At 47.5% G+C, this 27,183-nt stretch overlaps 1 protein-coding gene across 1 annotated transcript in view; it reads left to right on the top strand.

Moving 5' to 3' along the window:
* Positions 1-27,183, top strand: part of LOC126417056 (dipeptidase 1-like) — a 644,900-nt gene that overhangs the window by 304,943 nt on the left and 312,774 nt on the right. The window contains exon 8 of the mRNA XM_050084949.1: positions 20,159-20,309. Within this exon, the coding sequence (XP_049940906.1) occupies positions 20,159-20,309 (151 nt within the window). The remainder of the gene's footprint in view (positions 1-20,158; positions 20,310-27,183) is intronic.

Genomic DNA, 27,183 nt, shown 5'->3' with positions numbered 1-27,183 from the left:
GCGTCGTGTGCAGCGATTGCCATTGGACAGAGCACGGGAAGGAAATGGTTTTCGTTTTCATAAGGATCATTATAACATTATTGACTCTCCACTTTCAGGAATACGTTCGGGGTTCGATGAATATCCTTTAAAATCATTAATAGACAATGATCGACGTCAATTGCCATGAACTGTGGTCAGTCCACCATCATGCTACATTTGCATGCAGGGGGGAGGGGGGGGAAGTTTTCGAAAGTCTGATGTGTGGGTATCACATACTCTAAGGGAAAATAACAAAAATCTGTGGGTGGTCATATGCGCAATTTTGCTTGCTCGTCACCATTTGTCTCACGAACAACACTGACCATTCCTGTCCTGTATCGTTACTGATGACGAGAAATGGTATCTTTATACTAACATAAAGAAAAGAATGGAATGGTTGAGCCCAAAAAATACATCAACTACTTGTACACAGACCTATGTGCATTTACAAAACATAATGTTATGCATCTGGTGGAACAGTGACGATGATGTGTAGTATGAATTGCTAGCCCGACATGTAATCGTCACGTGATAATTACGCTGCTGATATTTATTATCGATAACTGGCACATTTTGCAGATGCTGTCTAAGAATAACTACCGATAGGACTACAGAAACTGATGCTATTGCAAAATAACCAATATTAATTACGTTATTTCTATCTAGCAGTTGACATACACTACTGGCCATTAAAATTACTACACCACGAAGATGACGTGCTACAGACGCGAAATTTAACATATAGGAAGAAGATGCTGTGATATGCAAATGACTAGCTTTTCAGAGCATTCAAACAAGGTTGCCGCCGGTGGCGACACCTACAATGTGCTGACATGAGGAAAGTATCCAACCGATTTCTCATACACAAACAGCAGCGTTGCCTGGTGAAACGTTGTTGTGATGCCTCGTGTAAGGAGGGACTGTAACCCGTGGTCTAAGGGCACAGTCGGCTCGCAGCCGTGCTAGCGTGCGGAGCTGCTCCGCGCGCCGTCCGACGCTCCGCTCTCGGCGGTGTTTACTTCCGCGTCGCGGTATTTGTGTCTATCGAGTCCAGTACTAACGTACACCATGGCGCACTCGTACCGCCGTGCAACGATCAAAGTAACATTTCGGGCCGAACATCCACGGCCCAGAGCTTTCGAAGTTGAACAGTTCATCCGTGAGGATCTACGTTTGAACCCCCAGGACGTAATCGGCATACATTTTTCCATCACTGGAAGTGTTGTCTACATCAAGATGTCGACGGAGGAAATTTGCAATGACATAATTCACCGTCATGCCACCGGACTCAAATTTAAACACTCTGATGGACATATGGGTGCTGTGACAGTCGCCCATGCTGGATTCGGTCTCCGGACGTTGCGGGTGTTTGAGCTCCCGTTCGAGGTGCCTCAGGATGTGGTCATTGCCGCTTTCCAACCATATGGCACCGTCTTGGGTCACGTCGCGGAGAAGTGGCAAACATTTACGACCTACCCCGTATTAAATGTCGTCCGGCAAATAAAAATTGAGCTGACGAAACATGTCCCATCGTACCTGCTGATTGGCGGTGTTAGGGCCATCGTCATGTACGATGGACAGCCACGAACGTGCGCAGGATGTGGCCAGGAGGGACATGTACGTTCCGAATGCTTACACCGCCGTTTAATACCGACGCCGTTACGTGAAGACACCCAGGCTTCGACGGTCACGTCCTTACCCATCATCTACGCCAAGGTTGCACAGGACCCCGTCTTACCAATCTCGATTGCGCCAGCAGCATCGTCAACGCCACCCGCCGCAGCACAACGCACCGACGACACAAACACGGCGTCGCCTACAGTGCTCCCTTCAGGACCGTCCGGGTTGCAGACCGAAACCGATGTTCCTGTTGGAACCATGGACGTCGACCTCGGTGTCGTGCCGACGTCTGCCTATGTCCAGACGGGTTCGGCGTCAGACGACGGGCGACCACATTCTGATTCAGAAGGCCACATCAGAAAACAGCGGTCGCCTCGCAAACTCAGGAAACGACGACTAACGCCTTCCGATGACGCCCTTTCTCAGACGGCCCCGCGAGATGTCGACCTGTTGTCTGACGGTGATCTCCCACATTGCGTCCAGTCACGCGATGCAGCAGCAATAGGCGCCCCCCCCCCCTCCCGCCCCCGCCCTGTGACGGCTCCTCTCCCGGTTCGGGACGTGTCCTCGCCGTTGTCAACGAATGATGACGGCGGTCCCCCTGCCACTCATGTTGCGGAATCCACAACACCCGTTCCGGAAGTACGTGACCGTCACTTGTCCACGTCGTCAGCTTCCTGGGCCGATGACGTTGAAGAAGAAGCGGAACAGACTGCCAGCGTGTCTGCACAGGAGTCCGCCTCGGCGACACTGGGGCTGGCGCCCCGCCAGTAATTATCACCACGGCGGGACCACCGGCGGGTCTCCACCTGCCGGCTACTTCTACCGCACGTTCTGCAAATACTGAGGATGGCCGTACACAGCAATATCGTATCGCCACGATGAATCTTGCTACCATTCGTGCCCCCCATAAACTGGCCATGTTCAGAGACACTATTTACTCTGCGGATGTGGATATAGCACTCTTACAAGAGGTGTTTGTGGTTGACTTCCTAGTTCCCACCGGATACAACGCCCATGTTTCCCCCGCATCCGACACCGGTAGCAGCGTCGCCATCCTGCTACGCGACGGACTCCCTGCAGAGGACGTCATCTACCTCCCCACTGCGCGAGGTCTGGCCCTCACACTGTTCGGCGTGCGTATTATTAATATCTACGCTCCGTCCGGCACTGGCCGCCGTCATGACCGACAAACTTTTTTTGCCGAAAGTGTCACACCCCTCTTCACCGGTCCGCAGGACGATTTGGTACTCGGTGGGGATTTTAACTCGACACAAGAGCCCGCGGACCAACTCCCGCGACATTCCCCTTGTGCATCTCTCTCAGTGGTCATCGACCGTCTACGACTTGTTGACACATGGAAGAAGCTCCACGGAATTCAACCGGGCTATACATTCTATACCTCTCACTCGTCAAGCCGCATAGATCGCATCTACGTTACCCGCTCCCTTGCTAATGGCACACGTCATGCGGAAGTCTGGCCCTTGGCCTTTTCAGACCATGCTGCGTACCTCTGTGACGTCACTCTCGCCCGACAGCGAGTGTGGCATAGTCGTGGTCTGTGGAAACTCAATGTCGCTCACCTGACCTCCTCAGACTGTCGCCGTATGGTCGAAGAAGCGTGGGCACGCTGCCACCATCGTCGAGAAGCCTGTGACTCCACCTTATCATGGTGGCTCTCCTGTGCAAAGCCGGCCCTCAGGAAGACTCTGATGAGTTATGGGAAGGAATTAAAGGCGTGGCAAACTCATACCCTGCACTTCTACTACACCATACTACGTGACTGTACGACGATGCCTTTCTCGCGAGCCCGGCAGTCGATGGTCCATCGCACGAAGGCGCAGATCTCCTTGATCATGCGGCGTCACTTGAAAGGCACTGTAGTCCGTTCTCGAGCTTCTAATCGAATCCCTCAAGAACGTCCGTCGATGTACCACCTCCTTCAGGAAAGACAACGACGACGACACCCAACGAAGCATCGGTCGTACTCTCCATGCTCATTTTGCCGGGCTATAAGCAGCTGTACCGCATTCTGCAGCACTGATCACAGAAGTCGCTCAGCTTACTCCGAACACTCTTCCGGAGAATGCAGTGCATGACCTCCAAGACGACGTAACCACAGATGAAGTGGTAGATGCTATCAAGGCGGGTTCCGATATCTCCTGGACCTGACGGTATACCAATCGAATTTTATAAAAGTTTTCACTATTTGTTGGCTTCCACGTGGACGGCAATCGCACAAGAGCTGATGTCACCGATGACAGTGGTCCCGAGCGCCTTTCTAGAAGGCATTATTATCCCCGTACATAAACTGCGCGGGTTATCGAGGGTCCAGGACTATCGACCAATTACTTTGCTCAACAGCGACATGAAAATATTCACACGGCTACTGGCATCGCGACTCAAGAAGGTCGCACGTTACGTCATATCCTGCGACCAGACTTCTCTAGGAGGCGACAACAACATCCGTACGGCCCTTTGCCGTTACAGAGACATGATAGCATTACCGCATTATCAGCGTCTCCCTGGCGCCTTGGCTTCACTGGACTTTAGCCAGGCTTTCGACCGTGTTGACCACTTCTATTTACGGACAGTTCTTCATTATATGGGTTTTCCTGGCGGTATTGTCACAGTGGTTATGCGCCTGTTGAGTAGTGCAACCTCTAAAATCATGTACAATGGTCGCCTAACACCACCCCTGGTCATCGCACGATCTGTGCGGCAAGGCTGCCCTCTTTCCACGATTTTGTATGCTTTCGCCTTGGAACCCCTGCTCCAGGGCATGCGCCAACGTTTGGAGTGTATGGCTGTGCACGGCCACTGTTTTTGTTGTACAGCCTACGCAGACGACATAGTATTATATCTGCGCAGTGAAGATGAAGTACGAGCAGCACTGACATGGGTGGCGACTTACGGCGAAGCGTCGGGGAGCTGCCTCAACGTGTCAAAATCCAAGGTCCTGCTCATTGGTGAGGGCTTGCCGGAGAGATGCGCTGCCCCCCTTAGTGTCGCCGCCACCATACGGTGTCTTGGACTTGATTTCACAGCAGACCTGCGCCGCTCAGCGACTATCAGTAGTAGACGCTTGCTACAGACAATCAGAGCAAATCTCGCAGATCACCGGCTACGAGCTCTCGACGTTATCCAACGCGCGCAATACGTGAACATGTATCATGCTTCCCGTATACCACACGTGGATCAAGTACTACCAGTCCCAAATCTCCTGGCGCGACGACTGTTGATGGCTTTCGGCTCCTTCGTCAGCTCGGGGATGTTATTCAAGGTGCAGTATGAATTCCTTGCACTGCCACGAGATCGTGGCGGGGTGGGACTCATCCACGTGCCGACTCGTGTCAAGGCCCTATACGTCAGCTCCCAACTAAAACTTTGGCATCGTTGCCCGCAGAGCCTTACTAGCCTCCTGCTTCACACCTTTTCACAGGCCTCCTTGTCCGCCCCAGTACTGGTATCGACCGTACCAACCCCCTTCTATTACATCCACCGATTTTTCCTGGAGTTCAGTTATATCTACCGGTCCTTACCACTTACACGTTTGTACCTCACGAAAACAGTCTCCGAATTGTTACAACAGTGCCGCCCGTCCAACCCCATCGAACGTAAGTATCCACAGTACGTGTGGCGACACATATGGAAGGCGATCCATGCGCGTTTTCTTTAATCAGACGTTCAATCAGCGTGGCAAACACGTTAACCGAGATCGTCTGCACCGCATCCATCTCGCCGATTCATCCCTCTGCACCCACTGTGGAGTGGGTGACACGGATGTCCACCGGTTCCACTGTGGCACAGCGTTCGACGTCTGGACACTTGCGCGGCGAATTTTGGCGTTTCTTACTCGTCAGACACTGGCTCAGATCGACGTCCACATGCTTTTGTACCCCGATAAGACTTTCTACCCCTCCGCCAAAACTCACTCTGAGAGCCACACGATTCGCTCTCTTTTTACTTCTGGCGACAAGTCTGCGCTAGGATATTGGACTTATCTCAACGAACGACACTGCGTCCTGATACGCAACCCACGCTATAAGCAATATTTTTCCAATTTCTTACGGAGCACTTTCGATGACCCACCTAGTAGCTGGAACGTCCAAGCCCTGAGAAGCTGAAAATTGTATAAACCGAACCGAACGGAATAGATCTGCTACCCAGAACCCACGCCTACGCCATGAGAAGACGCTTTTGGACGAGCTAGCATGCTGTAGGCGGAGACACTTCAGGAGCTCCTCTAATAACTGGTCTTTAACTACAAGTCGCACGACGACTTAAAAAAAATTTCCTTATTTATTCCTCATAATTTGTTCTTAAAGGAAAAAGAAATTTGATTTTGGCTTTGAGAAACTCTTTTTTTTCCAAAAGATTGCTTCTTCGCCAACAAGACGAAGGAGACTCATTTTTGTTTACTGGAAGGAGAAACCAGTATAATTAAAGTCTGTTTTCTTTTGAAAAAAAAATAAAAACTTTTCCTTATTTATTCCTCATAATTTGTTCTTAAAGGAAAAAGAAATTTGATAAAAAAAGGGGTAATGTCTTTGATTCAAAATCAAAACGTCCTCGGTCCCGGGTTCGATCCCCACCACTGCCTAAATTTTGATAAATAACCAGCATTGGCGGCCGAAGACTTCCGGCATAAGAAGTCAGCCTCATTCTGCCAACGGCCTTGTCAAAGAGGGCGGAGGAGCGGATAGAGGTTCAGGGCACTCTCTTGTCCTAGGGGTGGGAAATTGCCCCTAAAGGCGGAAGAATCAGCAATGATCAACGACATGAGGATGCAGAAGGCAATGGAAACCACTGCATTAAAGACACAGTCTCCTTTCCGCAGCGCTGCGGCGAGGACGTCTTGTTTACGTCCCGTCCGCGCGGTCGCGAGTGCCCGTAGTTGTTTACTACTGCGTTGTCGCTAGAGGCCATCACTAACGACGCAACATGACACATTCATACAGACAAACCACCATCAAGATCAGTTTTCAACCCGATCATGCACGACCGCGAGCTTTTGAAGTGGAACGTTTTCTACGTGACGACGTTAAAATTGACCCGCGAGACATAATTGGTATCCATCTCTCTATCACGAGCAGTGTTGTCTACGTCAAGCTAGTAAGTGACGAGGTGTGCAACACAATCGTGAGCGCACATGCGAACGATCTTAAATTCAAACATTCTGATGGCCATATTGGGGCGGTCTCTATCGATCACGCGGGGCTTGGCCTCCGTACGGTCCACGTCTTCGAACTCCCTTTCGAAGTACCACCGGACGTAGTCACCGCGGCTTTCCGGCCCTATGGCAGAGTGATCAGCCATATGGCCGAAAAATGGACCACCTTTACAACGTACCCCGTTCTTAACGGGGTACGACAGATTAAAATTGAACTGACCAAACATGTTCCGTCATATCTTGTCATCGGCGTATGTAGGGCGATCATTATGTATGACGGTCAGCCACGCACTTGCTCTGGTTGTGGCCAAGTAGGGCACGTCCGGTCGGATTGTCTCCGACGACGGCTTACTCAAATCCCGACAGGTGAATCTATGACTCCTTCTACGGTGACGGCCCTTCCTCTCAATTACGCCGAAGTTACACGGGCACCAACCTTTTCCGATGCTGACGACATTAGTCCGATAGCCGTCCCCGATGGCGAGACCATAATGGCTTCTGCAGTACAGGATCCGGCCTCTACAACGGCGCCCCCACCTGAAGATAATCACCGACCGACCTTGCAAGAAGGCGTGGATGCCAGGATGGACATTGACCCACGGGTTGTGCCGACAGCGGCTTTTCATCCAGACACCGGAGCAGCTGAAGAAATCCACCCACGCAAACAGCGTTCCCCGCGAAAACACAAGAGACGGCGGCGTGCTCCATCGTACGAGTGTTTGGAGCGATCGTCTGACATGGACTGTGGAAATTCCGACGACGGTACCGGCGGTACAGAGGCCGCTGTAACTTCAAACTCAACTGATCGCCGTGGTGACGGCTTCAACCCCTCCGACCCCACAGAACAGCAGGATCACAAGTAGACAGCCGCTGCCGATTCTCAGCCAGCAGAGCCGATGGAGTCAGTGCCGAGTGCCGCAGCAGCCACTAACAGCCACCAACAGCCGATGGTATTTCATGGCGACTGGGCGGACGACTGTGAGGAACACTCCTTGCCCATCGTGTCGGACGACACAGGGGGAAATTTACCCCCCCCCCCCCCCAGTCTTGATCCTTTCCCGCCGTCAGTTACAGTGACGAGACAGCCTTACAAGGGTATTCATGGCCAACACGGATGCTATGGGTAGACCTCAAACTTATCGCGTTGCAACTATAAACATCAAGATTATACGGACGCGCGCTAAGTTATCCTTGCTTCAGGATATGTTGAACTCTGCTTCCATCGACATAGCCCTTCTCCAGGAAGTGTACGTCGACGACTTCCCAGGCATGTACGGTTACGATGCTTGCGTCTCTCCAGCTTCCCCAACAGGCAGCGGTGTCGCTGTACTTCTTCGGGAAGGGATAGTGGCGGACGATATCCTGTTTCTGCCTGGAGCAAGAGGAATGGCACTCACAGTACTGGGTGTCCGCCTTATCAATATCTACGTACCTTCCGGGACGGACAAACATCGCGAACGTTCACGATTCTTTGCGGAAGACGTCGCCCCGCTCTTCCAAGGCCGCCACGACCATCTGGTGTTTGGAGGTGACTACAATTGCGTACTGGCGCCCAGAGACCAACTCCCACGACATAGTCCGTGCCCGGAACTCGAGACGCTAATTCGAGACCTGCAGTTGGTGGACACTTGGGAACATCTTCACGGCCACCGACCGGGATTCACGCACTTTACAAGTCACTCTTCCAGTCGTATCGACCGGATTTATGTCTCACGCTCTCTCGCCGCTGGAACACAGGATGCGGAACTGTGGCCTGCAGCATTCTCGGACCACTCTGCTTACATTTGTGCCGTCACCCTGCGGCGGCAACAAGTGTGGAGAAGCCACAGCCCGTGGAAATTAAACATCGCTCACCCGTCGTACCCGGATTGCCGCCAAGCCGTTGAGGATACGTGGCATTCGTGTGTAAATCGCCTCCGTGCATATCCCACAACGATCCGCTGGCGGTTGGACTGCGCCAAACCGGCACTGAGGCGAACGTTGATAACCTACGGTCGTGACCACGCTACTTGGCGAAGACATACACTCGACTTTTATTTCCGGGTCCTGCGCGACTGCGATGCTATGGCGCCGTCTCCGGAACGACAAACGGCGGTCCACCGTGCTAAGGCTCAGATCCTCGCTCATATGCGACGCCACCTGGAGGGGGTAGTCATCCGCTCGAGGACGCAGGATCGGATACCTAGCGAACGCCTGTCGATGTTCCACGTACTTCGTGAACGTAAACGACGCCAACGAGCGCTGATACGCTTCATCGACACGAAGGACGTTCATCGACTCACCACGCAACAAGACATAAACACAGCGTTCTACAATCATTATTCTCGACTCTATTCCGCTCAGACCCCCGATCCGACAGCACTGGAGGACGTCTCTCAGACGATTTACGGCACCGTCACCCCGGGAATGGAAGCGGCCTTGATGGAAGAAATTACAGAAGAAGAAGTTATCGACGCCATTAGAAAAGGAGCTGTCAACAAGTCTCCGGGTCCTGATGGCCTCCCCTTGGAATTTTACCGGACTTTTCAACATTTATTAGCCTCCCGATGGACGGACATCTGTCGCGAACTACTATCCCCGGACGTGCCGCTCCCTGCGGCCCTTGTGGAAGGGATGATTATTCACAAACCGTCCGGTGGCTCTCGACTGCAGGACTACCGCCCGTTGACGCTATTGAACTGCGACTTTAAGATCTTTTCTCGACTGTTGGCGGCGCGGATACGCCAGACCCTACGAAATGTTATCTCACCCGATCAAACGTCATTAGGAGGCGACAATAATATTCAAACAGCACTCAGTGAATATCGTGACTTGATCTCACTGGCGAGGGCATGTCGTCTGAAGGGTGCACTGGCGGCAATCGATTTTAGTCAAGCTTTTGACCGAGTGGACCACAACTATTTGGAAGCAGTCCTCCAACACATGCGGTACCCACAGCCATTCGTCACTGTCGTCATGCGACTACTCCGTGGCGCGACGTCCAAGGTGATCGTCAACGGCCGACCTTCGCAGCCCCTCACCATTTCTCGATCGATACGCCAAGGCTGCCCTCTGTCCACTTTACTTTACGCTGTGGCCATGGACCCTCTCCTCTGTGGCCTGCGCCAACGACTAACGGGTATGACGTTACGAGGCCACACTTTCCGGTATAAAGCGTACCTGACGACCTGGTGACTGTCATCCGCAACGGTGACGACACCGCTAGCGCACTAAATTGGATAGCGAAATATGGCATGGCCACTGGTAGTCGTATCAACGTCGCAAAATTGGTGGCGATGAACATCGGGGTCGGATTGTCTAAGAACAGTGTCACCCCCTTACAGCTCAGAGATAGTTTGAAATGTCTCGGCATTGATTTTACAGACGATATACGACGGACCGCTGCTCACAACTTTCGACGGCTTTTACGAAATGTTCGGACTGGAATTGCCAACAACCGCCTACGAGCCCTGGACATCGTCCAACGGACCCAATATCTTAACACACATTTAGCGTCACGCATTCCGCACATCGCCCAAATATTACCTATACCGGTGATGTTAGCAGGCACACGGGGGGAGGGGTTTATTAGTTATTGGGAGCTCCAACGTTAGGCGGGTGATGGAGTCCCTTAGGGAAATAGCGGGAAGGTCGGGGAAGAAGGCCAGTGTTCACTCTGTCTGCTTGCCAGGAGATCTCATCCGAGATGTGGAGGAGGCTCTGCCGGCGGCGATAGAGAGCACTGGGTGCACCCGACTGCAAATTGTTGCTCATGTCGGCACCAATGACTCCTACCATCTGGGTTCAGAGGTCATCCTCAGTTCGTACAGGCGGTTGGCGGAATTGGTGAAGGCGGAAAGCCTCGCTCGCGGGGTGAAATCAGAGCTAACTATTTGTAGTATCGTTCCCAGAACCGATCGCGGTCCTCTGGTTTGGAGCCGAGCGGAAGGCTTAAACCAGAGGCTCAGACGATTCTGCGGAGATCTGGGGTGCAAATTTCTCGACCTCCGCTATCAGGTGGAGAAATGTAGGGTCCCCCTGAATAGGTCAGGCGTGCACTACACGCCGGAAGCGGCTACAAGGGTAGCGGAGTACGTGTGGAGTGCACATGGGGGTTTTTTAGGTTAGAGAATCCCCTCCCTAGGCCCGACAAGACGCCTCCTGAGACGCAGCAAGGTAGGAGTAGGCAAAATGCAACAGGGAATAACAATATTAATGTGCTAATAGTAAACTGCAGGAGCGTCTACAGAAAGGTCGCAGAACTGCTCTCATTAATAAACGGTCACAACGCCCATATAGTACTAGGGACAGAAAGTTGGCTGAAACCAGATGTAAATAGTAATGAAATCCTAAACTCAGATTGGAATGTATACCGCAGAGACAGGCTGGACAGTGAAGGGGGAGGCGTGTTTATAGCGATAAGAAGTGCAATAGTATCGAAGGAAATTGACGGAGATCCGCAATGTGAAATGATTTGGGTGAAGGTCACGGTTAAAGCAGGCTCAGACATGGTAATTGGATGTCTCTATAGGCCCCCTGGCTCAGCAGCTGTTGTGGCTGAGCACCTGAAGGATAATTTGGGAAATATTTCGAGTAGATTTACCCACCATGTTATAGTTCTGGGTGGAGATTTTAATTTGCCGGATATAGACTGGGAGACTCAGACGTTGGTGGCAGGGACAAAGAATCCAGTGAAATTTTTTTGAGTGCTTCATCTGAAAACTACCTTGAGCAGTTAAACAGAGAACCGACTCGTGGCGATAACATATTGGACCTTCTGGTGACAAACAGACCCGAACTATTTGAAAAAAATTAACGCAGAACAGGGAATCAGCGATCATAAAGCGGTTACGGCATCGATGATTTCAGCCGTAAATAGGAATATTAAAAAGGGTAGGAAGATTTTTCTGTTTAGAAAAAGTGACAAAAAGCAGATTTCAGAGTACCTGTTGGCTTAACACAAAAGTTTTGTCTCAAGTACAGATAGTGTTGAGGATCAGTGGACAAAGTTCAAAACCGTCGTACATAATGCGTTAGATGAGTATGTGCCAAGCAAGATCGTAAGAGATGGAAAAGAGCCACCGTGGTACAACAACCGAGTTAGAAAACTGCTGCGGAAGCTAAGGGAACTTCACAGCAAACATAAACATAGCCAAAGCCTTGCAGACAAACAAAAATTACGTGAAGCGAAATGTAGTATGAGGAGAGCTATGCGAGAGGCGTTCAATGAATTCGAAAGTAAAGTTCTATGTACTGACTTGGCAGAAAATCCTAAGAAATTTTGGTCTTATGTCAAAGCGGTAGGTGGATCAAAACAAAATGTCCAGACACTCTGTGACCAAAATGGTACTGAAACAGAGGATGACAGACTAAAGGCCGAAATACTAAATGTCTTTTTCCAAAGTTGTTTCACAGAGGAAGATTGCACTGTAGTTCCTTCTCTAGATTGTCGCACAGATGACAAAATAGTAGATATCGAAATAGACGACAGAGGGATAGAGAAACAATTAAAATCGCTCAAAAGAGGAAAGGCCTCTGGACCTGATAGGATACCAGTTCAATTTTACACAGAGTACGCGAAGGAACTAGCCCCCCTTCTTGCAGCGGTGTACCGTAGGTCTCTAGAAGAGCGTAGCGTTCCAAAGGATTGGAAAAGGGCACAGGTCATCCCCGTTTTCAAGAAGGGACGTCGAGCAGATGTGCAGAACTATAGACCTATATCTCTAACGTCGATCAGTTGTAGAATTTTGGAACACGTATTGTGTTCGAGTATAATGACGTTTTTGGAGACTAGAAATCTACTCTGTAGGAATCAGCATGGGTTTCGAAAAAGACGGTCATGTGAAACCCAGCTCGCGCTATTCGTCCACGAGACTCAGAGGGCCATAGATACGGGTTCACAGGTAGATGCCGTGTTTCTTGACTTCCGCAAGGCGTTCGATACAGTTCCCCACAGTCGTTTAATGAACAAAGTAAGAGCATATGGACTATCAGACCAATTGTGTGATTGGATTGCGGAGTTCCTAGATAACAGGACGCAGCATGTCATTCTCAATGGAGAGAAGTCTTCCGAAGTAAGAGTGATTTCAGGTGTGCCGCAGGGGAGTGTCATAGGACCGTTGCTATTCACAATATACATAAATGACCTTGTGGATGACATCGGAAGTTCACTGAGGCTTTTTGCGGATGATGCTGTGGTGCATCGAGAGGTTGTAATAATGGAATATTGTACTGAAATGCAGGAGGATCTGCAGCGAATTGACGCATGGTGCAGGAATGGCAATTTAATCTCAATGTAGACAAGTGTAATGTGCTGCGAATACACATAAAGATAGATCCTTTATCATTTAGCTACAAAACAGCAGGTCAGCAACTGGAAGCAGTTAATACCATAAATTATCTGGGAGTACGCATTAAGAGTGATTTAAAATGGAATGATCATATAATGTTGATCGTCGGTAAAGCAGATGCCAGACTGAGATTCATTGGAAGAATCCTAAGGAAATGCAATCCGAAAACAAAGGAAGTAGGTTACAGTACGCTTGTTCGCCCACTGCTTGAATACTGCTCAGCAGTGTGGGATCCGTACCAGGTAGGGTTGATAGAAGATATAGAGAAGATCCAACGGAGAGCAGCGCGCTTCGTTACAGGATCATTTAGTAATCGCGAAAGCGTTACGGAGATGATAGATAAACTCCAGTGGAAGACTCTGCAGGAGAAACGCTCAGAAGCTCGGTACGGGCTTTTGTCAAAGTTTCGAGAACTTACCCTCACCGAAGAGTCAAGCAGTATATTGCTCCCTCCTACGTATATCTCACGAAGAGACAATGAGGATAAAATCAGAGAGATTAGAGCCCACACAGAGGCATACCGACAATCCTTCTTTCCACGAACAATACGAGAATGGAATAGAAGGGAGAACCGATAGAGGTACTCAAGGTACCCTCCGCCACACACCGTCAGGTGGCTTGCGGAGTATGGATGTTGATGTAGATGTATACTTGCGGCTTTTGGGTCCTTCGTGAGTTCAGGAATGCTTTTCAAGATTAAATATGAGACTCTCACCCTTCCCCCGGATCGGGGAGGGCTTGGCCTTTATCACGTTTATGACAGAGCGGTCGCCCTATTTGTGAGCACATTAGTCAAACTATGGCACCGCCGTCCGGACAGTCTGACCAGTTTGTTAATAGAAGAACTAGCACCGCCCTCCCTGTTGCCGCCTGTGCCGATACACCACGTCCCCTCCTCGCTCTTCTACATCGGTGTCTTTTACCTCGAACTCAGTTACGTTCGACTTGCCTTACCAGCGACTCAACTGGCGACGGCAAAGACGGTTTATAGGGTTCTGCAACGTGGACGACCCGATAACGTCGTGGAGAGGAAGCAGCCGAACGTCAACTGGCGAGTAGTGTGGAGGACAATTCACCACGTAACACTGGACACTGACGTCACGGCGATGTGGTATATCACCGTCAACGGTAAGCAGGTGACCAGATCAAGGCTACATGCGATCCACATGGTAGACTCGCCCACGTGCACGAGCTGTGGCGTTCAAGGCAACGATGAACACCGTCCTAGCTGTGGCGAGTCTACGGCAGTGTGGCACTTTCAAATGTCAGCATACTTCCTTCGGGTAACGCCGAATCATATCGACCCCAAGACTATCTTATTCCCGGATGAAACGTATTACCCACGCACTAAAACTAATGCACTGACGTGGCTTCGTGGACATGCAGTGCATTATTTGTTTCAAGACGGCGCTAAGGACACTTTAGACTTTTGGAACTATTTGCAGGAACGACATTGCAAGATCCTCCGTAACCCAAAGTATCGACAATATTTTTCCAATTTTTTGTGGAGTGCGTTCCAGGTCCCTCCACGTAGCTGTAACATCACGGGTTAGAAAAGCTAAAATTACAATATGATGATAGAACACTACACGGTACAACGTGAGATCTACTTTCATCATTACGAGAAGTCATACCTGGATGATACTGCAGATCGAGAGTTTCGTTGTGAACCCTCACACTCTGTAGCAGTATTTGCCCCATTTCCTCTTTTTGTCCCCGGTGCGAAAAGGTCTTCGCAGTTTTAGTTTTCCCATCCGGTGCAAGATGTAGCACTGGTTAATGGTGGTATGGATTCCACCCTTCAGTTTTGTTTTACGGTTTCCTTCGCCCCTCACTTTGCTCTCTTTCTTTATGCCTTTTTCTACAACTATTAGCATGGTTATAGTTATGCGCGTCCCCAACTCGACGCAACGAGTGCATCTACTAGTTTTCAGTTCCTGACTGTTCAAAGAACAAAAAAATAAAAAAATAAAAAATTAAAAAAGGGTAAAAATAAATAAATGAATAAATAAAATAAAAAAATCACAATAATACACCAACTGCATCCTTTGTACCACATCACATCCCCAGGATGGGATGGAGGAGACATCGTGGACAGGCCTCGGGTCGCGACCCCTGCCCACCTTGCCTCCGCCAGCCCACTACCTGCTCCATCTCCAAAAAAAAGGTAGTGTCTAAAAAAGAATAAAAAAGTTAAAAAATTTTAAAAAAGAAACAAAAAAGGTAACGTTTTTGCCTGTTAGGTGCATGCTGCCTTGGTTCGCCATTCGAGCAACGCTGAAAGTCAGATTTTTAATTCTTTTGTAGCAGAGCTACAAGCACGCAGGTACAAATTCAATAAAGAGATCGTAAGACAACACTCGAGCAAAATTCGTCTTGCTACTTAAAAAACTAAAAAAAAAGACACGTAACGTGTATCCACAGGACATGTGGCCTGTAATTGAAGAAGTGTCATGATGATCTCTCCATTGGCAAAAGATACCGGAATAGTCCCCCATTCGGATCTCCGGGAGGGGACTGCCCACGGGGAGGTTACCATGAGAAAAAGATTGAATAATCGACGAAAGGATAACGTTCTACGAATCGGGGCGTGGAATGTCAGAAGCTTGATCGTGGTAGGGAAACTAGAAAATCTGAAAAGGGAAATGCAAAGGATCAATCTAGATATAGTAGGGGTCAGTGAAGTGAAGTGGAAGGAAGACAAGGATTTCTGGTCAGATGAGTATCGGGTAATATCAACAGCAGCAGAAAATGGTTTAACAGGTGTAGGATTCGTTATGAATAGGAAGGTAGGGCAGAGGGTGTGTTACTGTGAACAGTTCAGTGACTGGGTTGTTCTAATCAGAATCGACAGCAGACCAACACCGACAACGATAGTTCTGGTATACATGCCGACGTCGCAAGCTGAAGATGAACAGATATAGAAAGTGTATGAGGATATTGAAAGGGTAATGCAGTATGTAAAGGGGGACGAAAATCTAATAGTCATGGGCGACTAAAATGCAGTTGTAGGGGAAGGAGTAGAAGAAAGGGATACAGGAGAATATGGACTTGGGACGAGGAATGAAAGAGGAGAAAGACTAATTGAGTTCTGTAACAAGTTTCAGCAAGTAATAACGAATACCCTGTTCAAGAATCACAAGAGGAGGAGGTATACTTGGAAAAGGCCGGGAGATACGGGAAGATTTCAATTAGATTACATAATGGTCAGACAGAGATTCCAAAATCAGATACTGGATTGTAAGGCGTACCCAGGAGCAGATATAGCCTCAGATCACAATATAGTATTGTTGAAGAGTAGGCTGAAGTTCAAGACATTAGTCAGGAAGAATCAATACGCAAAGAAGTGGGATACGGAACTACTAAGGAATGACGAGATACGTTTGAAGTTCTCTAACGCTATAGATATAGCAATAAGGAACAGTGCAGTAGGCAGTACAGTTGAAGAGGAATGGACATCTCTAAAAAGGGCCATCACAGAAGTTGGGAAGGAAAACATAGGTACAAAGAAGGTAGCTGCGAAGAAACCATGGGTAACAGAAGAAATACTTCAGGTGATTGATGAAAGGAGGAAGTACAAACATGTTCCGGGAAAATCAGGAATAAAGTAATACAAGTCGCTGAGGAATGAAATAAATAGGACGTGCAGGGAACCTAAGACGAAATGGCTGCAGGAAAAATGTGAAGACATCGAAAAAGATATGATTGTCGGAAGGACAGACTCAGCATAAAGGAAAGTCAAAACAAACTTTGGTGACATTAAAAGCAACGGTGGTAACATTGAGAGTACAACGGGAATTCCACTGTTAAATGCAGAGGAGAGAGCAGATAGGTGGAAAGAATACATGGAAAGCCTCTATGAGGGTGAAGATTTGTCCGATGTGGTAGAAAAAGAAACAGGAGTCGATTTAGAAGAGATAGGGGATCCAGCATTAGAATCGGAATTTAAAGGAGCTTTGAAGGACTTACGGTCAAATAAGGCAGAAGGGATAGATAACATTCCATCAGAATTTCTAAAATCATTGGGGGAAGTGGCAACAAAACGACTTTTCACGTTGGTGTGTAGAATATATGAGTCTGGCGACATACCATCTTACTTTCGGAAAAGCATCATCCACACAATTCCGAAGACGGCAAGAGCTGACAAGTGCGAGAATTATCGCACAATCAGCCTAACAGCTCATGCATCGAGGCTGCTTACAAGAATAATATACAGAAGAATGGAAAAGAAAATTGAGAATGCGCTAGGTGACGATCAGTTTGGCTTTAGGAAAAGTAAAGGGACGAGAGAGGCAACTCTGATGTTACGGCTAATAATGTAAGCAAGTCTAAAGAAAAATCAAGACACTTTCATAGGATTTGTCGACCTGCAAAAAGCGTTGGACAATATAAAATGGTGCAAACTGTTCGAGATTCTGAAAAAAGTAGGGGTAAGCTATAGGGAGAGACGGGTCATATACAGTATGTACAACAACCAAGAGGGAATAATAAGAGTGGACGATCAAGAACGAAGTGCTCGTATTAAGAAGGGTGTAAGACAAGGCTGTAGCATTTCGCCCCTACCCTTAAATCTGTACGTCGAGGAAGCAATGATGGAAATAAAAGAAAGGTTCAGGAGTGGAATTAAAATAAAAGGTGAAGGGATATATCAATGATACGATTCGCTGATGACATTGCTATCCTGAGTGAAAGTGAAGAAGAATTAAATGATCTGCTGAACGTAATGAATAGTCTAATGAGTACACAGTATGGGTTGAGAGTAAATCGGAGAAAGACGAAGGTAATGAGAAGTAGTAGAAATGAGAACAGCGAGAAACTTAACATCAGGATTGATGGTCACGAAGTCAATGAAGTTAAGGAATTCTGCTACCTAGGCAGTAAAATAACCAATGACGGACGGAGCAAGGAGGACATCAAAAGCAGACTCGCTATGGCAAAAAAGGCATTTCTGGCCAAGAGAAGTCTAATAATATCAAATACCGGCCTTAATTTGAGGAAGAAATTTCTGAGGATGTACGTCTGGAGTACAGCATTGAATGGTAGTGAAACATAGACTGTGGGAAAACCGGAACAGAAGAGAATCGAAGCATTTGAGATGTGGTGCTATAGACGAATGTTGAAAGTTAGGTGGACTGATAAGGTAAGGAATGAGGAGGTTCTACGCAGAATCGGAGAGGAAAGGAATATGTGGAAAACACTGATAAGGAGAAGGGACAGGACAATAGGACCTGCTCAGACATGAGGGAATGACTTCCATGGTACTAGAGGGAGCTGTAGAGGGCAAAAACTGTAGAGGAAGACAGAGATTGGAATACGTCAAGCAAATAATTGAGGACGTAGGTTGCAAGTGCTACTCTGAGATGAAGAGGTTAGCACACGAAAGGAATTTGTGGCGGGCCGCATCAAACCAGCCAGTAGACTGATGGCAAAAAAAAAAAAAAAAAAAAAAAAAAAAAAAAAAAAAAAAAAAAAAAAAAAAAAAAGGAAGAGAAATGCGTACCATCACGTTTCCGACTTTGGTAAGGGTCGGATTATAGAATCTCGCGATTGGGGTTTATCGTATTGCGACATTGCTGCTCGCCTTGGTCGAGATCCAATGACTGTTAACAGAATATGGAATCGGTCGGTTCAGGAGGGCAATACGGAACGCTGTGCAAGATCCCAACGGCCTCGTATCACTAACAGTCGAGATGACGGGCATCTTATCCGCATGGCTGTAACGTATCGTGCAGCCACGTCTGGATCCCTGAGTCAACAGATGGGGACGTTTGCAAGACATCAACTATCTGCACGAACAGTTTGACGACGTTTGCAGCAGCATGGACTATCAGCTCGGAGACCACGGCTGCGGTTACCCTTGATGCTGCATCATAGACAGGACCACCTGCGATGGTGTACTGAACGGTGGACCTGGGTGCACGAATGGCAAAACGTAATTTTTTCAGGTGTATCCAGGTTCTGTTTACAGCATCATTATGGTCGCATCCGTGTTTGGCGACATCGCGGTGAACGCACATTGGAAGCGTGTATTTGTCATCGCTATACTGACGTATCACCCGGCGTGATGGTATGGGGTGCCATTGGTTTCACGTCTCGGTCTCCCCTTGTTCGCACTAACGGCACTTTGAACAATGGACGTTATATTTCAGATGTGTTACCACCCATGGCTCTACCCTACATTCGATCCCTGCAAAACCAACGTTTCAGCAGGATAATGCACGACCGCATGTTGCAGGTCCTGTACGGGCCTTTCTGGATACAGAAAATGTTCGACTGCTGCCCTGACCAGCACATTCTCTATATCTCTCACCAATTGAAAACATCTGGTCAATGGTGGCCGAACCGAGCGAGGTGGCGCAGTGGTTAGACACTGGACTCGCATTCGGGAGGACGACGGTTCAATCCCGCGTCCGGTCATCCTGATTTAGGTTTTCCGTGATTTCCCTAAATCGCTCCAGGGAAATGCCGGGATGGTTCCTTTCAAAGGGCACGGCCGACTTCCTTCTCCGTCCTTCCCTAATTCGATGAGACCGATGACCTCGCCGTCTGGTCTCCTTCCCCGAAACAACCAACCAACCAATGGTGGCCGAGCAACTGGCTCGTCACAATACGCCAGTCACTACTCTTGATGAACTGTGGTATCGTGTTGAAGCTGCATGGGCAGCTGTACCTGTGCACGCCATCCAAGCTCTGTTTGACTCAATGCCCAGGCGTATCGAGGCCGTTATTACGCCCAGCGATGGTAGATCTGGGCACTGATTTCTCAGGATCTATGCACCCAAATTGCGTGAAAATGTAATCACATGTCAGTTCTACTATAATACATTTGTCCCATGAATACCCGTTTATTATCTGCATTTCTTATTGGTGTAGCAATTTTAATGGCCTGTAGTGTACATCATTTAGAAGTGAATCTTCATATTATGTTTCTGGAGTGTAGCGTGTGATAACCTGCGGCCCACAGCTTGTCCTCTTCAGGGAGCCTTGACGTGGACGAGACGGTGCCTTGTTCCAGGCGTGGAGCAGGCGCACGCCGTGGGCCGCATAGCCAGCCTGCTGTCGGTGGAGGGCGGCCACAGCCTGGGCGCCAGCCTCGGCGTGCTGCGCGCCATGTACCAGCTGGGCGTGCGCTGCCTCACACTCACGCACACATGCCACACCCCTTGGTGAGTAGCCCGTCTCTCCTGCTCTGCTCAGCCTTGGTGTGCTGTGCAGCGCTGTGTACGGTGAAGGCAATCTTTGATTAAAAACTGCATCACCAGGACTTTCCGATTACAGAGGTTGAAATTAGGCATAATCCTAACCAGGCAGAGCTTGAACGTGGTAGAAAAACTAGAAAATCTGAAAAGGTAAATGCAAAGGCTCAATCTAGATATAGTAGGGGTCAGTGAAGTGAAGTGGAAGGAAGACAAGGATTTCTGGTCAGATGAGTATCAGGTAATATCAACAGCAGCAGAAAATGGTATAACAGGTGTAGGATTCGTTATGAATAGGTAGGTAGGGCTGAGGGTGTGTTACTGTGAACAGTTCAGTGACCGGGTTGTTCTAATCAGAATCGACAGCAGACCAACACCGACAACGATAGTTCAGGTATACATGCCGGCGTCGCAAGCTGAAGATGAACAGATAGAGAAAGTGTATGAGGATATTGAAAGGGTAATGCAGTATGTAAAGGGGGACGAAAATCTAATAGTCATGGGCGACTGAAATGCAGTTGTAGGGGAAGGAGTAGAAGAAAAGGTTACAGGAGAATATGGGCTTGGGACGAGGAATGAAAGAGGAGAAAGACTAATTGAGTTCTGTAACAAGTTTCAGCAAGTAATAGCGAATACCCTGTTCAAGAATCACAAGAGGAGGAGGTATACTTGGAAAAGGCCGGGAGATACGGGAAGATTTCAATTAGATTACATCATGGTCAGACAGAGATTCCAAAATCAGATACTGGATTGTAAGGCGTACCCAGGAGCAGATATAGACTCAGATCACAATATAGTAGTGATGAAGAGTAGGCTGAAGTTCAAGACATTAGTCAGGAAGAATCAATACGCAAAGAAGTGGGATACGGAACTACTGAGGAATGACGAGATACGTTTGAAGTTCTCTAACGCTATAGATATAGCAATAAGGAATAGCGCAGCAGGCAGTACAGTTGAAGAGGAATGGACCTCTAAAAAGGGCCATCACAGAAGTTGGGAAGGAAAACATAGGTACAAAGAAGGTAGCTGCGAAGAAACCATGGGTAACAGAAGAAATACTTCAGGTGATTGATGAAAGGAGAAAGTACAAACATGTTCCGGAAAAATCAGGAATACAGAAATACAAGTCGCTGAGGAATGAAATAAATAGGACGTGCAGGGAAGCTAAGACGAAATAGCTGCAGTAAAAATGTGAAGATATCGAAAAAGATATGATTGTCGGAAGGACAGATTCAGCAGTGGGATTCTGTAGAGAGAACCCCTCAACCCGATGGGTGTTTTCTCGACTTGTTCTCACGCTTCACAAACTAGGAGGTTCCAACCCAAGGGAATACAGGTGCCTTAGAATTCGCACAGATGAAGACACCGAAGTTACTTTTCTCACTCTTGTTGCAATGAACTCACACCTGAGCACACGGATATTACAGGAGACTTTCATTCCTAAGACCAGAGTAAATTTCATCCTAACATGACTATTTTTATTCGTATTATACTCACTAACAGCAAGATTTGCTTAGGAATGATGTTTCAGAATCATGTCAATTTTAGCAGTGGGCACAACAGCACATCCTCGCGAACCAGCACTTCTCTTCCAATGTTTCCTTTATCGGTTGTCAGCCCCCGGCAACGCCGGCACGGTAACTCAGCGTGTTCGGTCTGAGTGTTAGCTACCCTCTGTAATAAAAATTGGTTAATGGATCGACGACGAACTGAGACGGGTGTCCTGCGGCGATCGCCCCGCGCAGATGCAACGAACGAAAACGATCATAATGAGATTAAAAAAAAAAAAAAAAAGTAGCTGAGTGGTCAGCGCGACAGTATGTCAATCACAAGGTCCCAGGTTCGATTCCCGGTTGGGTCGGAGACTTTCTCCGTTCAGGGACTGGTGTTGTGTTGTCCTAATCATTTCATCCCCATCGACGCACAAGTCGCCGAAGTGGCGTCAAATAGAAAGACTTGCACCCGGCGAACGGTCTACCCGATAAGAGGCCCTAGTCACACGACGTTCACAGTTTATCGATTTATATCCCTTCTCTAATAAAAGGCAGGTTAATACAGAGAACATGTATAATTGGTGTAGTAAAAACACAGGATGGCTTTGACAGATGAGGGTAGTGTATGATTTGGGATATTTGGTATTCCTATTCTCGGCCATCATTTCATCATTGGTAACCTAAAAGGCAGCACGTATGTCGGTTTTATCACACAAGTGCTTCTTCGTTTCTCGAATGATGTGCCGTCAACAATCAAATGATTATTTTGTACCAACATTATGGATTCCAGGATGCACATCGTGTGTAGAACCGAAGGCATCATGCCAGACAGATTGGTAGTGGACGAGCATGGCTTGACCTGCTCAGAATCCCATCGGTACTACGCTGGACCATTCTATATGGGGATAACAAATGCCATAATTAAAGCGATATTCATGCACGAACGTATCATGCATGCTTGTAATGCACTTTAGCAAGCAGCACGGGAAGCAGCGACGTATTTTTTCAGCCAATGTGTATACACTGTTCACTGACAGCAATGTGACCAGTTGACAAAAGCGTCAATAACAACGATTCGCGGAGCGGACTGCTGCTAGACGCGGACTGCCGCTAGGCGTGCATGGAGAGAGCCACTGAGGCTCTGGTAGGTTCCGACAGCGACGTGGAGCCATACCGACCCCAGTGCCGTGCTCAGCTGCGCTAGGTTTCTCGCCTGAGGATCCATAGCGGGTGCAGTCGGGTCGAGATGGTCCCTCAGATTCTCGATTTGTTTGTAATCCGCGGAGTCTGGTAGCCAGGGGAGTGCGGCAAACTCGTCCTGAGGCACTTCCAACCGTGCATGTACACTACGAGCTGTGGGAAATATTGTATTGTCCTGCTAGCAGGTGTCATCGTATCGAGGAAGAGCAAACTACCGGTACGGGTGGACATGGTCCCCAACGATAGATGCATACTTGCGTTGAGCCACTGTCCCTTCCACAATGACGAGATTACCCAGACAATAGCACTAAAACTATATAACACTCACTTCTTCCGACTATTGTTGCTGGGGGTTTGCTTTCAGACGTTTCACAGCGTACACGTCAAAGGCCATGCGTCCGATGCAGCTTAAAAGTGATTCATCTTTACAGCTGTCAACACGAGTAACGTAGAAGTAAATATCCTTGGAGTAGTGAAGAACTTAAATCACTTAATAAAAGCAAGTCTTCTGGCCCAGACTGTATACCAATTAGTTTCCTTTCGGAGTATGCTGATGCATTAGCTCCATACTTAACAATCATATACAACCGTTTTCTCAACGAAAGAACCGTACCTAAAGACTGGAAAGTTGCACAGGTCACACCAATATTCAAGAATGGTAGTAGCAGTACTCCACTAAATTACAGGCACATATCGTTAACATCGAATGCAGCAGTATTTTGGAACATATATTTTGTTCAAAAATTATGAATTACCTCAAATAAAATGGTCTATTGACACGCAGTCAACATGGGTTTATAAAAATCGTACCTGTAAAACACAACTAGCTCTTTATTTACATGAAGTGTTGAGTGCTATTGACAAGGGATTTCGGATAGCTTCCGTATTTCTGGACTTCCAGAAGGCTTTTGACACTGTACCACACAAGCGGCTCGTAGTGAAATTGCGCGCTTATGGAATATCGTCTGAGTTATGTGACTAGATTTGTGATTTCCTGTCAGACAGGTCACAGTTTGTAGTAATTGTCGGAAAGTCATCGAGTAAAACAGAAGTGATTTCTGGCGTTCCCCAAGGTAGTGTTATAGGCCCTTTGCAGTTCCTTATCTATATAAACAATTTGGGAGACAATCTGATCAGTCGTCTTAGGTAGTTTGCAGATGACGCTGTCGTTTATCGACTAACAAAGTCATCAGAAGATCAAAACAAACTGCAAAACGATTTAAAAAAGATAGCTGAATGTTGCGAAAATTGGCAGTTGACCCTGAATAACGAAAAGTGTGAGGTCATCCACATGAGTGCTAAAAGGAACTCGTTAAACTTCGGTTACACGATAGTCCAGCGTAATCCAAAAGACGTAAATTCAACTAAATACCTAGGTATTACAATCACGAACAACTTAAATTGGAAGGAACACATAGAAAATGTTGTGGAGAAGGCTAACCAAAGGCTGCGTTTTATTGGCAGGACACTTAAAAATGTAACAGACCTTCTAAGGAGACTGTCTACACTATGCTTGTCCATCCTCTTTTAGAATACTGCTGCGCGATGTGGGATCCTTAGCAGATAGGACTGACTGAGTACATCTAAAAAGTTCAAAGAAACGCAGCACGTTTTGTATTATCGCGAAATATGGGAGAGAGTGTCACAGAAATGATACAGGATTTGGGCTGGAAATCATTAAAGGAAACGCGTTTTTCGTTGGGACGGAATCTTTTCACGAAATTCCAATCAGTAACTTTCTCCTCCGAATGCGAAAATATTTTGTTGACGTCTACCTACATAGGGAAAAACGATACCCACGAAAAAATAAGGGAAATAAAGACATAGGCGTTCGTTCTTTCCGCCCGCTATACGAGATTGGAATAATCGAGAATTGTGAAAGTGTTTCGATGAACCCTCTGCGAGGCACTTAAATGTGATTTAAAGAGTCTCCATGTAGATGCAGAAAGGCCTCCTGTCGCCACTCAGTGGACTTTCAGTCCCGATACTCACGTGCCTTCCTCGCCGATGAACGGCAGTTAGAATGCGTGTATGAACCAGGCGCCTTTTGCGGAGGCCCACGAGCAACAACGTTCGCTGAACGCTCGTTAAGGAGACATTGCAGGTAGCCACTCAGTTCACCTGGACGCCCAGTTGTTCAACAGTTGCACGTCTGATCGCCGGTACACATCTCCGCAGACGTCTTTCACTCCTGCCATCTATGGCCCGTGGTGCACCACAGCTGCCTCTAAAAATGATTCAAATGGCTTTGAGCACTAGGGGACTTAACATCTGTTTTCATCAGTTCCCTAGAACTTAGAACTAATTAAACCTAACTAACCTAAGGACATCATACAACACCCAGTCATCACGCGGCAGAGAAAATCCCTGACCCCGTAGGGAATCGAACCCGGGCGCGGGAAGCGAGAACGCTACCTCACGACCACGAGCTACGGACTAGCTGCCTCTGCTCCGGTTTTGGGTAGCGGCATTTTGCCACGCATGGTATACATCAAGCATCACCGCACGCGTACATTTACACACTTCCCAGTTTCGGAAATGCTTCCACACTTGGCCCGAAAGTCAATGACCATGTCTTTTTGGACGTAAATAAATCGATCCATTTCCCACAACGACTACACTGTTTACGCTGTCCCCCTGACACATTTTATGCTCACTCCACTGCTTATGGTGATACCTAACTTCAGTGAGTAGTTGCTGCACATTGACGTGGAACATAGGCGGTCACTAGTCTGCGCATGTAAATTCGTATAGTATAGTAATGTTAACAATGCAGTTTTTCTGAGTCCTAATCAGATTGCATATCATATGAGTCTCCGTGCAAGGATGAGTAATACAAGGGCTCCCTGTTAACTCGTTTAATTAATCGCCATATAGAAATTTTGGTCACGTGTTCAGATTGGTTCTTTTCAGCCACGTCCAAGGGAGCAGGAAATGGGATGGAGAGCTTCCCAGCTGGAAACTGTTCCTTGGAGGCTTTGCCAATTCCGGAATTTGCTAACAGAAAATTCCGCAAAAGTAAATTATAGGAAAATTTCATGGGAGCCGTAACTCTGAAGCTGATTTCATTTGTTTCTACAGCAACACATCATAGAGAAAAATATATCTGCCTAGCGTTTCTATGTCTACTTGTTAGTGAGTTAGTCTGTGTAATAAAGTCAACGACTTGCCTGAAATTTACAGCACTGCACATCTGTGACCAGTGCAAGTTTTCAGAAACGAACAAATACCCATTGCTCTTCTGCTGCACACTAGCTAGTTTACAACTTCCTATTCTTTATCAAAGCAAATAAGAAACAGCTGGCCGCGTTGGCCGTGCGCTTCTAGGCACTTCAGTCCGGAACCGCGAGACTGCTAGGGTCGCAGGTTCGAATCCTGCCTCGAGCATGGATGTGTGTGATGTCCTTAGGTTAGTTAGGTTTAAGTAGTTCTAAGTTATAGGGGACTGATGACCTCAGATGTTAAGTCCCATAGTGTTCAGAGCCATTTGAACCAAATAACTAACCATAACTGAATGCATAAAAATATAACCTGAGAATTTTCATTTTGTTTTGAGAGAAGTGACCTTTCAAATTTTCGTTCGAAAATTCCTTTAAAATTCCATTAACAATGAAAGATACAGTCACAGACTCTGAAGTTCAGTTTCTGTACAGAGACATTCACAAGGCTAAAAATGAGGAAAATATAGTTGTGAGATAATGCTACTAGGTTATGTGATAACTGCAGAAAACTTTAAACAGAATCGATTTGATTAACATGGCTTTAGTCTTAACTCTCCTAAGCCATTAAAAAGTGTCATTGGAAATGTAGACTGCTGTGGAATTTCTGATTGAAACGCACCAATTCAAAGATATCTTGCAGATAGCTGTGCTTCTCTCGCGAAATAATTACTACATACGTGTTCGTGTCTTACACTGGTCCACAGTGGGTTTTGTACAGAAACCAAAGTAGAGGGTCATTATAGATTTCGATGGGCCGAATACGAATTTCACGATCAAAACTGACTACTGATTTCCATATTTTGCTTATTTTTTCACAGTTCCATACAACTTCTTCCTGTTTTCTCAATTGATCTGTGTTCAGTTTATCAAGGCCTATCCACTGTCCCAACTTATAACTAAATCTGAGGGGGGTGCGATGGGGAGGTTCCC

This window comes from Schistocerca serialis, chromosome 8, assembly GCF_023864345.2.
Source record: "Schistocerca serialis cubense isolate TAMUIC-IGC-003099 chromosome 8, iqSchSeri2.2, whole genome shotgun sequence".
NCBI lineage: Eukaryota > Metazoa > Arthropoda > Insecta > Orthoptera > Acrididae > Schistocerca > Schistocerca serialis.
The sequence above is the reverse complement of the archived record's forward strand: the minus strand, read 5'-3'. Positions and strand labels throughout refer to the sequence as shown.